Raw genomic sequence first — 13321 nt, forward strand, 5'->3', positions numbered from 1 at the left:
GGTATCCCATTACCAAGTCACATTTTTACACATGAAGGGTCCTTGACACTGATCGAGCTCCCTCAGAATGAATTGGATGTCTGACACTTCAGTTCTTAGCTGTCAGCCAGGGCTCACTAATTGGATCACATTAACAGCCTCAATTAGGTCCACCTGGCTGACCTCATTATAATCACAGCATCCCTCCCGCTCTGAGTCCAAGGACAGAGGCTGGTTCTTCACTTTAGCTCCTCCTGGCACATTTTAGATTAGATTATATTACAGTGTGGAAACAGGCCCTTCGGCACTGGGTCAGGTTCCTCCAATACTGCCTCTGATACAGGTGATGTGTAACATACATCTTGCACCCGGAGCGTCTCAAAAAAGTTCATTTACTTCATCATGATTCCGAGATATCTCTGATGCTTGACAGAGAGGGAAACCCCATGGGTTCTGGAACATTTGGAAAGGTTGCCAAGGAGCCAGGCACGTTTCTCTCTTCCAGTTTGTGAGATTGCAGCTTTCATATGACGGGACCGTAATACCTACCCAAACTTTATATATCACTGGACCTGATCTCGCATTGACCATGTCTCTTATCCATGCAGGGCTATTCCCCTGGTTGCTACACCAAACGTCGTGCTCTGTAGTAAACTGTCTCTCTCACTTGACAGAGTTTTGTTTCCAGCACTGGCATGTATGATGCCATTTCACCCTCACCTTGATCCCTCATCTGATCAGGAAGATCAGATTTAACCTGGTGTGGCATCTCCTCCCCATTAGCAACTCTATTGGAGCTTTCCCTATAATCCAACAGGAACTGGGACAGTTTGGCATCTAGTGAAGCTGTAGGCTGTTTCTTTAAGCCTGCCTTCAATGTTTGGACTGCTTTTTCTGCCAGGCTATCCAATTATGGATGGTATGGAGCTGTCCTTATATGTAGAATGCCATTTGACAATAGGAAATACTCAAATTCCCTGCAGGTAAATGATGACCCATTATCTGCGACCAACACTTCCAGGAGTCCGTGCATTGCAAAAGATGTGTGCAAGTTTTCTATCATCATCTCTATGTTTGACAAATGAACGTCCAGCCTCTTTGAGTGGGTGTCCACAGTCACTCAGAACATCGAGTCCATGAAAGGACCAGCATTGTCGGCATGTATCTGAGTCTAGGGTTTACCTGGCCATTCCCGAAATTAATATTTATGGCAATAATTTCGGTCCTTGTTGACAGTCTCTGCATTGCCCCACCAATGCAGCTATGTCTGCATCCAACCCCGGCCATCAGACGTAACTTCTCACCAACATCTTCATTTTGGAAATCCCTGGAAGACCCTGGTGGAGTGCAGTATCTGGTGACAACCTTTGCTCAGGACAATGACTCTTGCTCTCCATAACAATATGCCATTCTCTACTGTGATGTGATCTCTCCGGGACAAAAAGCTTAATTTCTGGCCCTTTGGTTTCACCCATCACCACCATGTGTTTCAGTTTTGCCAGGACCAGATCTTTCTGCATACAAAGGCTGATATTGTCAGCTGTGATTGGAAGGGTGCCAGAAAATTTAAAACCATTACAGACACTTCCAGGGCGGTGCCACCGGTGGTGTATCTGCCAGCGGGAGGTGGTTCAATGCATCCACATTTGCTACTTGGCCTCCTGGCATGGTATTCACACTTATAATTATACGCACTCAGAACTAAAGCCCACTATCAAATTTGCCCTGAGGTTATGGGCGGCACTACATTGTCCACTAAGTAGATCCAGCAGAGGCTTGTGCTCTGTTATTTTTACAACTTTATGTCCAGAAAGGTATTTGTGGAACTTCCTGAATCCAAATATGACTGCAAAAACTTTCTTCTCTGTATGCGCATATATTCATTTGGCATCAGCCAAAGTCCAGGAAGAATATCGAGTATTTCTCTCCATTGGGTCAGCTAGGAGCTAATATCACCCTAATGCTGTAAGGGGAAGTATTGCATGTCAATACCAGATCTCGCTTGGGATCATAGTGTACCAACATCTTAGAGGATGATACCTGTTTCTTCACTTCCCTGAAAACTATGGCTTGGCTATGTGACCGTTTCCAAGGCTGACCATTTTTTAAGAGATGAAGGGAAGGTATCATGATGGTGACCAGGTGAAATCTCAGTGAGTAATAATTCAACAACCCAAGGAAAGACCTCAGCTCCGGTACTGTCGTGGGAGCTGAGCCAACTTTGATCGCCCTCATTTTCTCTTCCAACAGGTATAATCTGGTCTTGATAACTCTGTAGCCCAAGTAGGTCACTTGGGGTGCCTGGAATACAAATTTTTTCCCTTCCAAGACATACACCTGCTAGGGAGAAACTATGTCCAAGTTCTCAAAGAGCTCTTTATTGGTGTTCCCTGTCATTAGCACGTCATCTAGATAAATTACTTTGTAAAATTTTCTCCATCATCCACTGGAAAATTGCACAGGTTGACGATACTCCAAATGGTAGTCTTGTATATTGGTTCAAACCCTTATGGGTATTAATTGAAGCACAGTTCTGGGAATTCTCATCTAACTGCAATTGCAAGTATGCATGTCTCTCGTCCAGCTTCATAAAGGACAGCTACCCTGCCAGCTTTGCATATAAATCCTTTATGCAAGGTTTTGAGTATTTATCCAACTGCAAAAAACAGTTTACCATTCATTTAAAATCCGCCCAAAGGCAAACCAACCTGTTAGGCTTTACAATCGGTGAGACCAGTGCTGCCCATTCTACAAACTGCACTGGTTGGACAATGCCTGCGTTTTCTAAATTCTGCCTCTACTTCTGAGGCAAATATCACTGGGAGACCCTTGCAGAATTGTGGAATTACTTCCTGGTCAATAAGCGAAGTGGCCTTGACTCCTTTGATAGTCCCTAGAGTTTCTGGAAAAACTTCCTGGTATGTACTTAGGACTTCACCCAGGCAGCTGTTTTCTAATTGGAAAATGTTGAGCCAACCTAGGTGAATCTTTCTCAACCAATTTCGCCCCATCAAGCTTGGGAACTAATCTTTTACTACAATTATTGGTAACTGAACCAGCTGCTTCGCATTACAGACCAGAACCAAAGTTGTATACTTAATCTGTAAAGGTTTCCTGGTATAGGTTTTCAGTCTAAATGAGATTTAGCATAAATTTAAGGGTTGGAATCCAGAGAAAATTTTGTTAAAGTTTAGGTCTGCGATCATTGAAACGACTGTGGCGATATCGACCTCTATTAGAACGGCTGACCATTCAATCTGATGTTTATTTTGATTGGTGTGTACTCTCCTGGATACTGGCCTATGAGTTCTCTTACTCACTTTAGGTCTAGTGGGACTCTTTTGCTGTTTTGAGTCCACATACCAACAAACCACAATGGCTTGCCAGCTCAGATCCTGCAGAGATTTTTAATCGCTTGGCCAAGGTTTGGCATTGTTTTGGGGTTTTGCTGTGGGCTAACCTGGAATACCTCTGTTTAGGATATGTCCTGAGTCCGGCTATGCAATTGCCTTCACTCAAGTTCAAGGACTGGTGAGTGTGGCTGCTTCAATCAGAATACTCTGCAACTCATATGCTCCACTTGCTACATTTGCCAATGATAAAAGCCAGTTGCAGTGCCTGCTTGAAATCCAATTGGGCATCAGCTAGTAGGCGCTTTTGCATGTTACATCATTAATCCCACACACCAAACTGTGTCTAAGCATCAGATTAAAGGTTAAGCCAAAGTCACAAGCCTCTGCCAATCATCTGTACCTCATCAATAATCCCAATATGGACTTCCTTGGCTCTCAAATTGTTGAGTAAAACCAAGAGCATCTCAGAATAATGGAAGGCTTGGCGCCGTAAAATTCCTAAATAAATCTGTTAAATCTTGAAATGTTTTAGTATCTCGTGCCTCAGGGAAAGTTAGGTTCCTAATAACTGAAAAAACTGCAAGTCCACAAGCAGTCAAAAGAATTACTCATTGCTTTTCATCTGCTCCTAAATCATTTGCCTGGAAAAAGTAATGCATTCTTTTCACATACTGGGCCCAGTCTTTGTCATCAGGATCAAACAAATCAATCTTCTCAAATAATGATGCCAGAAATTCTTATTCCAATTCAAGGATGACTCTTGCAAGCGAATTTCTTTAGGAGCATGCTTTTCTTTTGTCACAACTGAAATAACTCCACAGAGGTTGGTATCCTATCACCAAGTCACCCTTTATTTACATGTGTCCTTGATACTGATCCAGCTCCCTCAAAGCCAGCTCTCAGAGCGAACAGGATGTCTGACACTTCTATCTATATCTGTCAGCCAGGGCTCCCTGATCAGAACAGACGAATAGCCGCAACCAGGGAACGCATATTCTGTGAGGTCCACCTGGCTAATCCCATTACAATCATGACGATCAGGCTGGTCAGAGAGTGCGTAATATGCGCTATTCCATCATAAAATGGTCATTGGGTCCGATGTACATCATACAATCTAAATTTGCAAATTAAAAGAGGCCGACCACATGAAACAGGCTTTGGACACCCAAGAGATACCACTTGGGAGAAAGGAATCAAGTTAATCACCACAATTAATAGATCATTCCATCTACTGACTCCATTTTGAGTTTTTAATTCCATTTACATTAATCTTGACACATTTAAATATCCCAAATAATTCTGATATTCCATTCTCCTGTAACGCACCACTTGCTTCAATTTGGGAAAAACAAATTCAACATCCAAAAGCAGGAATGATATTTCTTCCAACTGCGAGCTCTAGAATTGCACTTCCCAAAGGTTTTCTTCTGTGATGCCCACTGTTATAACACCTCGGTGATAACTGTTGAAGCAGGAGGACAGCTGAACAGCTGTCAGAGGTTCTCAGTGGCCATTGGTCCCTCAATTCTAGCAACCCTAAACTATCAGTTTGCAAGACCTTCCTGATGAAGGGCTTATGCCCAAAACGTTGATTCTCCTGTTCCTTGGATGCTGTCTGACCTGCTGTGCTTTTCCAGTGCCACACTCTTGACTAAGATGAAGGGGAGTTTATTCACTCAGTTGAAATTTCAATATTCTCTACCCAGATTGTTGTGGAGGCTCAGTCATTAAATATATTCAAGACTAAGATTGATAGATTTTGATATATTAAGGGATTTGGAGATAATGCAGGAAAATGATATTGAGGCAAAAGACTGGTCATGTGTAGCTGAATTGTTGAGCAGACTCAATGGACCAAACTGCCTATTTCTGCTTCTATATGTATGTATATTCAAATCAGTCCCAGCCTCAGTGCAGTTCCTACAGGATAACATGAAGGAAACTAGTTGCAGACACCTGACATTGTTTGTGCCTAATGTGGAACACATCTTGAGGCTGTGACATAAACAGTTCTAATGCACACTTACCCAAGACTTCCAGTGTCATTTGAGTCATATCATGTCCAGCATTATTGGTTGCTTCACAACGATAAATCCCAGCATCAGAGAGTTCCACGTCTGCAATGTTGATTGAGCCATCAGGACCATCCAGTGAATCTGTGGCACCCTGCAGCAGGGCTTCATCATCCTTATACCACCTGATTTTTGGAGTTGGATCACCATGTGCCAGGCAGGGAAGGTCAATGGACTGACCTACGATTACCTTCAGGAGATGATGAGACAGATGGATTTTGGGAGGAACTAGAAAGAGGAAAAAGAAAAAGTAAAAATGAATTGACATCACACAAATTCTTGTGCTCAACCTAGTCTATTTACAGAATCATTCAATAATGACAGTAAGGAAGGAGGTCAGTTAACCTGTCATGTCCATGCTGGCTCTTTGCTAGGGCAATTCAACTAGTTCCAAGCCCCTGGATTTTCCCCTTAAGCCTGCAATATCTTTCTCTTCAAAATGATCCAATTTTCTTTCAAAAGCCACGAATGCATTGACCTCCTCCACATTCTCAGGCAGCACATTTCAGACTATAATCACTTGCTTTGTAACAATTGTATCCTCATTTCCTGCTTTGCCAATCACTTTAAAATCTACTTTACGAACAATGGGAACAGTTATTTTTCCTAGACATGATGTTCAAATCCCTCATGATTTTGTTTCCTGGAAAAGTTTCTGCAAAAATACTGGTCAACAAACAAATACAGTGTTAGTTAGGAAACAAGGGATAACACCATCACAACATCCACTCGTCTATTAAATAGTGGAATGAATCTTTTAACATCTGAGAGGATGGATGGAGCATCAAACTGAATAATTAATCTATTTCTTTATAGCCTTGAAAATTTTCCCTTGCGTGCACGTTGTAAACCTGAAAGAATTTATAACCTTAAGCCATGTGTGCTGCAAGCCCCTGACAAACCCCTCCTAAGCCTCACCGCAGAAAAGCAAGGGGCTGCACTTGCAAAATTCAGCATGATTCCTTCCAGTGAGAGCAGAGCCTTTATCTTAAGCCAACTCCATCCTATTTGCTGCTAATTTGTTAAAATCTGGGATTGTGTCTCCTCTCAAACAAGATATTTAGGATCAGTCAACAACCTTGGAACTAAACTCTATACAGTAATTAAGGAGTCAAGAAAACAAATGGACAAAATGAAGCAGAGATAAATAATCTTACCTTGAACAATGAGTTGCAATGTCAGTGAGGCATTCCCTGCTCTGTTTATAGCTGAGCATTTGTAGAGACCACTGTCAGATGCTCTTGAGTCCAAGATCATCAGTGACCCCAATGGCAAGACTGTGTACCTAAATGGTAACAAAAGCAGGCACATCAGAAAAGGGAAAGGTTCTACAATTCAACGTTAATTTAATTATTTGTGAGTTGGTCAATGCACCAAGACACCACTCTCAGGATAGAGTTTGAAACCAGCTGGACTGAAGCAATGGAGTCTTCATCTCAGCCAGTGGTAGGCACCTTAAATCAAAAATGAGTCAGGAGCAGTTTTCTGTATTAAAGTAGGAAATGCATATGGACATGGTGGCGACGCAGAGAAGAAGAATAAAAAAGAATGTACAGTACTAGAGAGAGTTGTAATCAGTAATCTGTAGGTTAGAATGTCAATTTAGTTTTCAGGACCTAGTAAGAGGCAGACAATAGTTATTCTTAGATAAGGCAGAAACAAACTCTGAGTAGGAATGGTATAGCTACAGTAGCCTTAAGGGTGTGATAGACACACCCAATGCCAAGACCTATGCCAGACAAAATCCATTATAGTGAGACAACACAAGCTTGAGCCCATGGTGATAGCCATATGAACAAAAATTAGATTTAACCTGCTTCATAAAAATGGAATTAGCACAAAACTGCTCCAAAACTGGTGCTAACTTATTCATATCATGCCTGAAAAGTCACAAAGATGGCAAACACTAGAATTATCTACATTGAGTTTGGGTCTGTGTCCCTGTCCAAGTATAAAGTAAGCATTTTACTCTGTAACACTCAAGAAGCTTGACATCCAGACAAAGCAGCCAACTTGATTAGCACCACATCCACAGGCATCCACTCTCTCCACTATTGATGCTCAGTAGCTGCAGTATATAACCCAAGATGCACTGCAGTAATTCACCAAAGATCCTTGGACAGCACCTTCCAAAGCCACGATCACTCCCATCTAGAAAGATAAGGGCAACAAATACACAGGAACACCATCTGCATGTTTCCCTCTCAGCCACTCAGCATCCTGACTTGGAAATATATCGCCATTCCTTTGCTTATGCTGAATCAAGATCCTGGAATTCCCTTCCTAAGGGCATTGTGGATCAACCTACAGCATGTGGACTGCAATGTTAGAGAAGATAGCTCACCATCACCTTCTCAAGGGCAACAAGGGACTGGTAACAAATGCTGGTCAGTCAGCGATGCCCTTATCACATGAGTGAATAAAACAAAATTTACATCAATACTACTTACAGCTACATCTTGATTTACCTTGCATCATTTCCCTTCTCTCCTCATGCCCTCACTACTCAAGGCCTCACTCCTTAGTTTTACAAGCACAGTGCATGCATGAAACGTAAAACTGTTGAGAGAAAGGCCATTATGAACATATTAGTTTTAGAACTGAACTGCAAAGACAGCTAAACTTAGTCTGATTTTACTGATAAGCTGCAAAAGAATTAGCTGGGAATGAAGAGATAGATAAACAATGCATCATAACTTGGAATACTTCTGACTCACTTAGCAGTATTTTGGTCACATTTCAATGAACTTTCCATTGAAATCACAAGAGAAACTATTTCCAAAAAGAAACAAATGATATTATGAAAGTATATTTTTGGATCCAGATTTTTAAAAAATATTATGATCAAGGAAAGTGACATCAGTGTTGGATGTGGAATATTTGAGACCTTTCCCCAGCTAATGTCAGATTCAATTGCTCAAAAAATAATTATCAAATGAAAATTTAAATGCAAATCTCAATGTCTGCCCCAACAATACACCTTAAACTCTATCTCAGATTAGTACTTCCAACTGCTGCAAATGATACTATTATCCCTTGTTTAGCATTCCTAATGTGTTCCTAAAGAAAAGTGTGCTAAACAAATTTGTGCTAAAGGAAAATTACTTTCCCAATTGAAACCATGTAATAAGGAATGGTTATGTTCCTGACCTGTGCAATGTTTAAATCAAAATCTTAGTGATTGCGTATAAACCTAACTGGCTTAAGATCTTTCTTCATTTTAATATTATAACCACCTTATTACTTTTGCTAACTTTCAACTTTAATTACCTCCGATTGCAGCCCCTCTCTGCTGCCCTCTCCTGATTTCTTCACTCCCTCCTGAGTTTATTATATGTGAAGGAACGGATTGGAGATTGTTACAAATGGAATTCTGCAAAAGGTGACGCATATAACACATAGGTTGACATAAAGTCTGGCCAGGTCTCAATCAACAGAGGTGTGAATCCAGCAGCAGGCAGAACCAAATGAAAAGCTGAAAATGTTCAATGGACTTTCAGACAAAAAAAAATCTGCATTTAGTTCTTAGCTGGCTCAGATCTGCAGAATAAACTGCCAACATATGAACAGGAACAGGCCATTCACCTTTTTTAAGTTTGTAAACTTCCTGGATGCCCTGCCGGTCACTGCTGGTAATACCCAACTGAGGATCCAGTCCTGCCAAAACTGAAAGAGTTGGTGGTGATGGGGGAAACTAAAAGGTCACCACAACCAGGGTTGGAACCTTTCTGGTCCTGGTGAGAGCAGATTGCTGTAACAAGATTTATTGTCCTGAGTAAAGGTCACCAACAGATACTGGCCGAACTCCACCAGGGTCTTCCAGAAGTTTCCAAAATGAAAATGTTGGCAAGAGGTAATGTCTAGTGGCCAAGGTTGGATGACAATATAGCAGAGTTGGTGGGACAGTACCCAGAGCGCCAACAAGAACAAAAATTACCATCAGTAGCTCCCCAACATTTGTGGGAATTGCTGGTTAAACCGTTGACTTGGTTGCATGTTGACTATGCCCGTTCTTTCACAGGCTCAACCTACATATTCACATGATACTAAACTGACCCTGTTCCTATTTGATTGCAGAATCACCCTCACACAACTACAGGGATAATTCCAGTAGAGTTGCTGATAGGGAGAAGATAGCCACACTAGGTTAAACCTGATAGCCCTGGACCTGGGGGTGAGGGTGAAATGGCCGTAGGAATGCAATGCCGACCACATGCCTCCACTAAGTGAGAGACAGTTTATTTCAGGAGATGAAGTGTGTTGTCAAAACCACAGAAATAGCATTGCATAGGTCTGAAGCAAGGCCAATGCGAGATCAGATCCCATGACACACCAAGTTCAAGTAGGTGAGGCTATCCTAAACAAACATATAAATCACATAAAAGTCGCTATTATGCACACAGAGCAGGAGCAATATGTACCTGGCCCCTCAGATTAGATGTCAGAAACCGTGGGTTCCCCCCCTCCATCTAGTGTTCAAGAAACCTCAGAGTCCGAGATGGATGCAGCCTCAATACTGTTACCACCTGAGGATGAGGAGGAAACTCTCTCGAGATGTTCTAGGCCCAAGTGACGGACTACAGTCCTGTATACACTGTCAAAAGAACCAGATCTGGGGTGAAAATTTCTCAGAAGAAGCTACAAGAAAAAGAACAGGTGCAAAGAAGAGGGATGTAGAGAATGGAACAAGGGCAAGGTGAACCTCATTGGCTATGAGATCCTTGACTGAGATTGGCCCAGATTAACAATCAGGGAGTCCTGGCTAACAGACATGAACAGGAGATTCAGAAAAGTCTCCCCATTCTAGGGACTGGCTCTGAGCTGGCTGGTCAGAGCCCTTGTACTGTGCACATAAACGATGACATGTTAACAGGATGCAGAGTCTGTGTAGATATTTTAGCCAAACTGCGTGTTGTCGTATGCACCCTCAATGCATTAACAAATAGAAACGTTTGAGTCAAATTAATAATGTGCTCAACAGTTCTGAGGAAAAGTCACTTAACCTAAAATGTTACTCTGATTACTCTCCAAAAATGCTAGATCTGCTGAGCTTTTCCAGCAATTTCCATTTTTCTTTCTGATTCACAGCATCTGCAGTTCTTTCTGTTTTTATTTAATAATGTATTCACACCTTCTTGTAACGTTCTGTATGTAAATAATATTAGTGATTTAATGATTAATAATGAAAACTCTCACCATTTTGAAGAACAGACCAACAAACCTAAAAATGCCAACAGTCATTAAGAGGTGTGTCTGATCTGATTTACACACTTAGCAATATTCTCACTGCCTGATTCGGACAGATGGGACCAGCTGTGACATTATCAAGTTACTGGAAAACATTGGCTTCCAACCAAATCTGACTGGAAAAATGGATTTTTAACCTCATGTGAATTTGCTAGGATTGTGCGACAGCAGCAATAACACACAGCCCACGAGCAGAACAGGACACAGCTAGGGTTCTGTGCTTAGGTTGTGGCCTAGATTCATACAGCTGAGCTTAAAACAAAAGCAAGGATTAGACTTAGACTTTAGCCTGACCATAAAAACTAGAGATTTGTTTTTTTTTCCATGCAAAGAATTAAGAATACGATAAGACCCAATAGAGTTAATCAAAATTAGTAGGTACTGACATGACATAAATTACATTAAAAAAAACTATTTCTAGCAGTCATTGCATCAGTAACAAAAAGGGAAAAATATAAGGTTTTCAATAATGGAGTAGAGAGGGGGGTTGGGAATTCCACCCTCAATTCCCTCAGTAACATTCCATCCAGACTGACTGGCTTTTCTGCTTTGAGGATTGTCAATCTCTCTCTAGCAATCTCATTTGACAAGAAAATCCAGAGGCTCAGGCAAATGTCATATAGACACAGGTTCACGTCCCATAATGGAAGCTGGTGGAATTTGAATTCAGTCAATTAATCAAAAACCTCCAAAGTATGTCCTCTTTTAAACATTACAAAAAAGGAGGCAAGAAGTTAATGCTTTTTTTCTTGCACTCATTAGGACTTGAATGCAAAAATCTGGCTTGAGAAAAGGGAAATCAATTTATACCTCATGAGAAGAAGGTGCTGACTGGCATGGAGATGCAGCAAGAACAATCATCGTCAATTTTAATTCTCAGACCAAACAAGCAGATGCTGATTGGTCAAGGTGCTGCTATGAGATTTATTTTCCCAATAAGCAGTAGTTATGCTTCTGTTAAACCTCAAAAAGCTGAAATAGAGATTGGCAATCTCCTTGACCCCTTATTTCCATGAAAAAAACACATTGTATGTACAAATTACTTTTGCCGATATAAAACAAGGTCCTGTGTATTAACTGATGTAGCTTCCCATACATTCCAGAACATCATAGTGTGAGCCCAACTGTGATAATCTTAAATTTGTTTCTAATTTAATTCTTGGTAGAATCCAGATTATTTAATAAATGATTTCCAATAGCAAAATAATATCTAGTGCATACATACTGTTCTGAGGCTGGCAAATATCGGCTGGTTTTGCACATTTGGTGTGCTGCCCACTGCAATTGATCAATGGAAAATATTCTTCACCGCAGTGTGCTGGACCCATTTACCAGTCACAGCACTCTGCACACCAATATCACTTTTTGGTAATGTTTCAACTTCTGTATGACTCAGAAATTATTGAAGACAAAGGGTTAAGGTAAGAGCGGTGGGAGGATGCTTGTGTCCAGAATTAACATCAGCATGGTCTAGTTAGGCTGAATAGCCTGATTCTGTGATGTATCATTCTGTGATGCTATGTTGAGACATGTGATGCACCATCATAAACTGTGGACAAAGCAACATCTACGTTAGCTTTAGAAAGGGAAACATAGAGATATTTGGAAGAGAAATGCAGAATAGTTAGGACAGGAGTATGAGATAATGTGATAAGGATGTTGTACAGTCTTATAACACTACTTACAAAACCAATAACCAACTCATGACTGTCAGGCAGACCAAAACTGTCACCTCTGTTTACTAACATTTCAAATCTTGATTAGGTTGGTATACTTTTGCTCATGAACTTTGAACCATATGCAGAATTTGGGAAATCAGCAAAATAGCTTTTAAACATTGATGTTTAGAAATGCCAATGTCCTGTAATTCAACCAGAACAGCATTTTATTTTTCTTTTGCAAAGTTTCACATGGAAAGCCAAACCTTAAACCCAAACTGGCAAAGGACAAAAAGAAAAATTAGAGTGATCATATTTAATGGTTAGATTGCGGACAGCTGAGATCACAACAGATATTGTCTCATCCACAATGATCTAATCAACCAGAAGGTGAACAACAAGCATGTCTGCATCTGTTTGTTGCAGAAAGGAAACTCATTGCAGCCGGATTCCTTTAGTCCTTTTCCTTTCCCAGAGAAGCATACCAGGAATATTCTGAAAATCCGATGGCTTCATCAAAACCCTTTTGTCTATGGAACCAAGTCAACTCCAGGAATAGACAAGGCACTATCTTTCTGATATCTCGTCTGGACAAGTCAGGATACGCTCGCATCCTTACATAAGTTCAAGATATAATGTCTTCTGAAAGAGCAATTAAATAGACAGTCAACTACATAACTATACACGCTCACTTAAAATATCAGCATTGACAACTTGGGGTAATGATCTCCAAAACAATCAAGGCGTCTGGTTTCAAGGCTCACTCATGATGTCAAAGAGACGCCAATGTGAGCTATAATGGTAGACAAACACAACAGTAATATATTTATAAGATAATTAAAATAAAAAAATTGTCTCAAAGCTCTTCATGAGAAGGTTTTAAAAGAAAATATGATACCATGATACCAAAAGTGGTCAGAAATGTAGATTTAATGTTTGAAAGGAACAGAGTGAGATAGAGAATGGAGAAACTTAGGGACGGAATTGCACAATTTGAGGTCAAGACAACTGA

At 40.8% G+C, this 13321-nt stretch overlaps 1 protein-coding gene across 1 annotated transcript in view; it reads right to left on the reverse strand.

The window, feature by feature from the left end:
* The window catches only part of LOC122564614 (hemicentin-1-like), a 421032-nt gene that overhangs the window by 247932 nt on the left and 159779 nt on the right, over positions 1 to 13321 (reverse strand). The window contains exons 23-24 of the mRNA XM_087998302.1: positions 6562 to 6689; positions 5360 to 5632 (exon numbers count right to left, since the gene is read on the reverse strand). Of these exons, the coding sequence (XP_087854428.1) occupies positions 5360 to 5632; positions 6562 to 6689 (401 nt within the window). The remainder of the gene's footprint in view (positions 1 to 5359; positions 5633 to 6561; positions 6690 to 13321) is intronic.

Source organism: Chiloscyllium plagiosum, unplaced genomic scaffold (assembly GCF_037043375.1).
Source record: "Chiloscyllium plagiosum isolate Xiang-an unplaced genomic scaffold, Cpla_swu_hap1 HiC_scaffold_21, whole genome shotgun sequence".
In the NCBI taxonomy this organism is placed as follows: Eukaryota; Metazoa; Chordata; class Chondrichthyes; order Orectolobiformes; family Hemiscylliidae; genus Chiloscyllium; species Chiloscyllium plagiosum.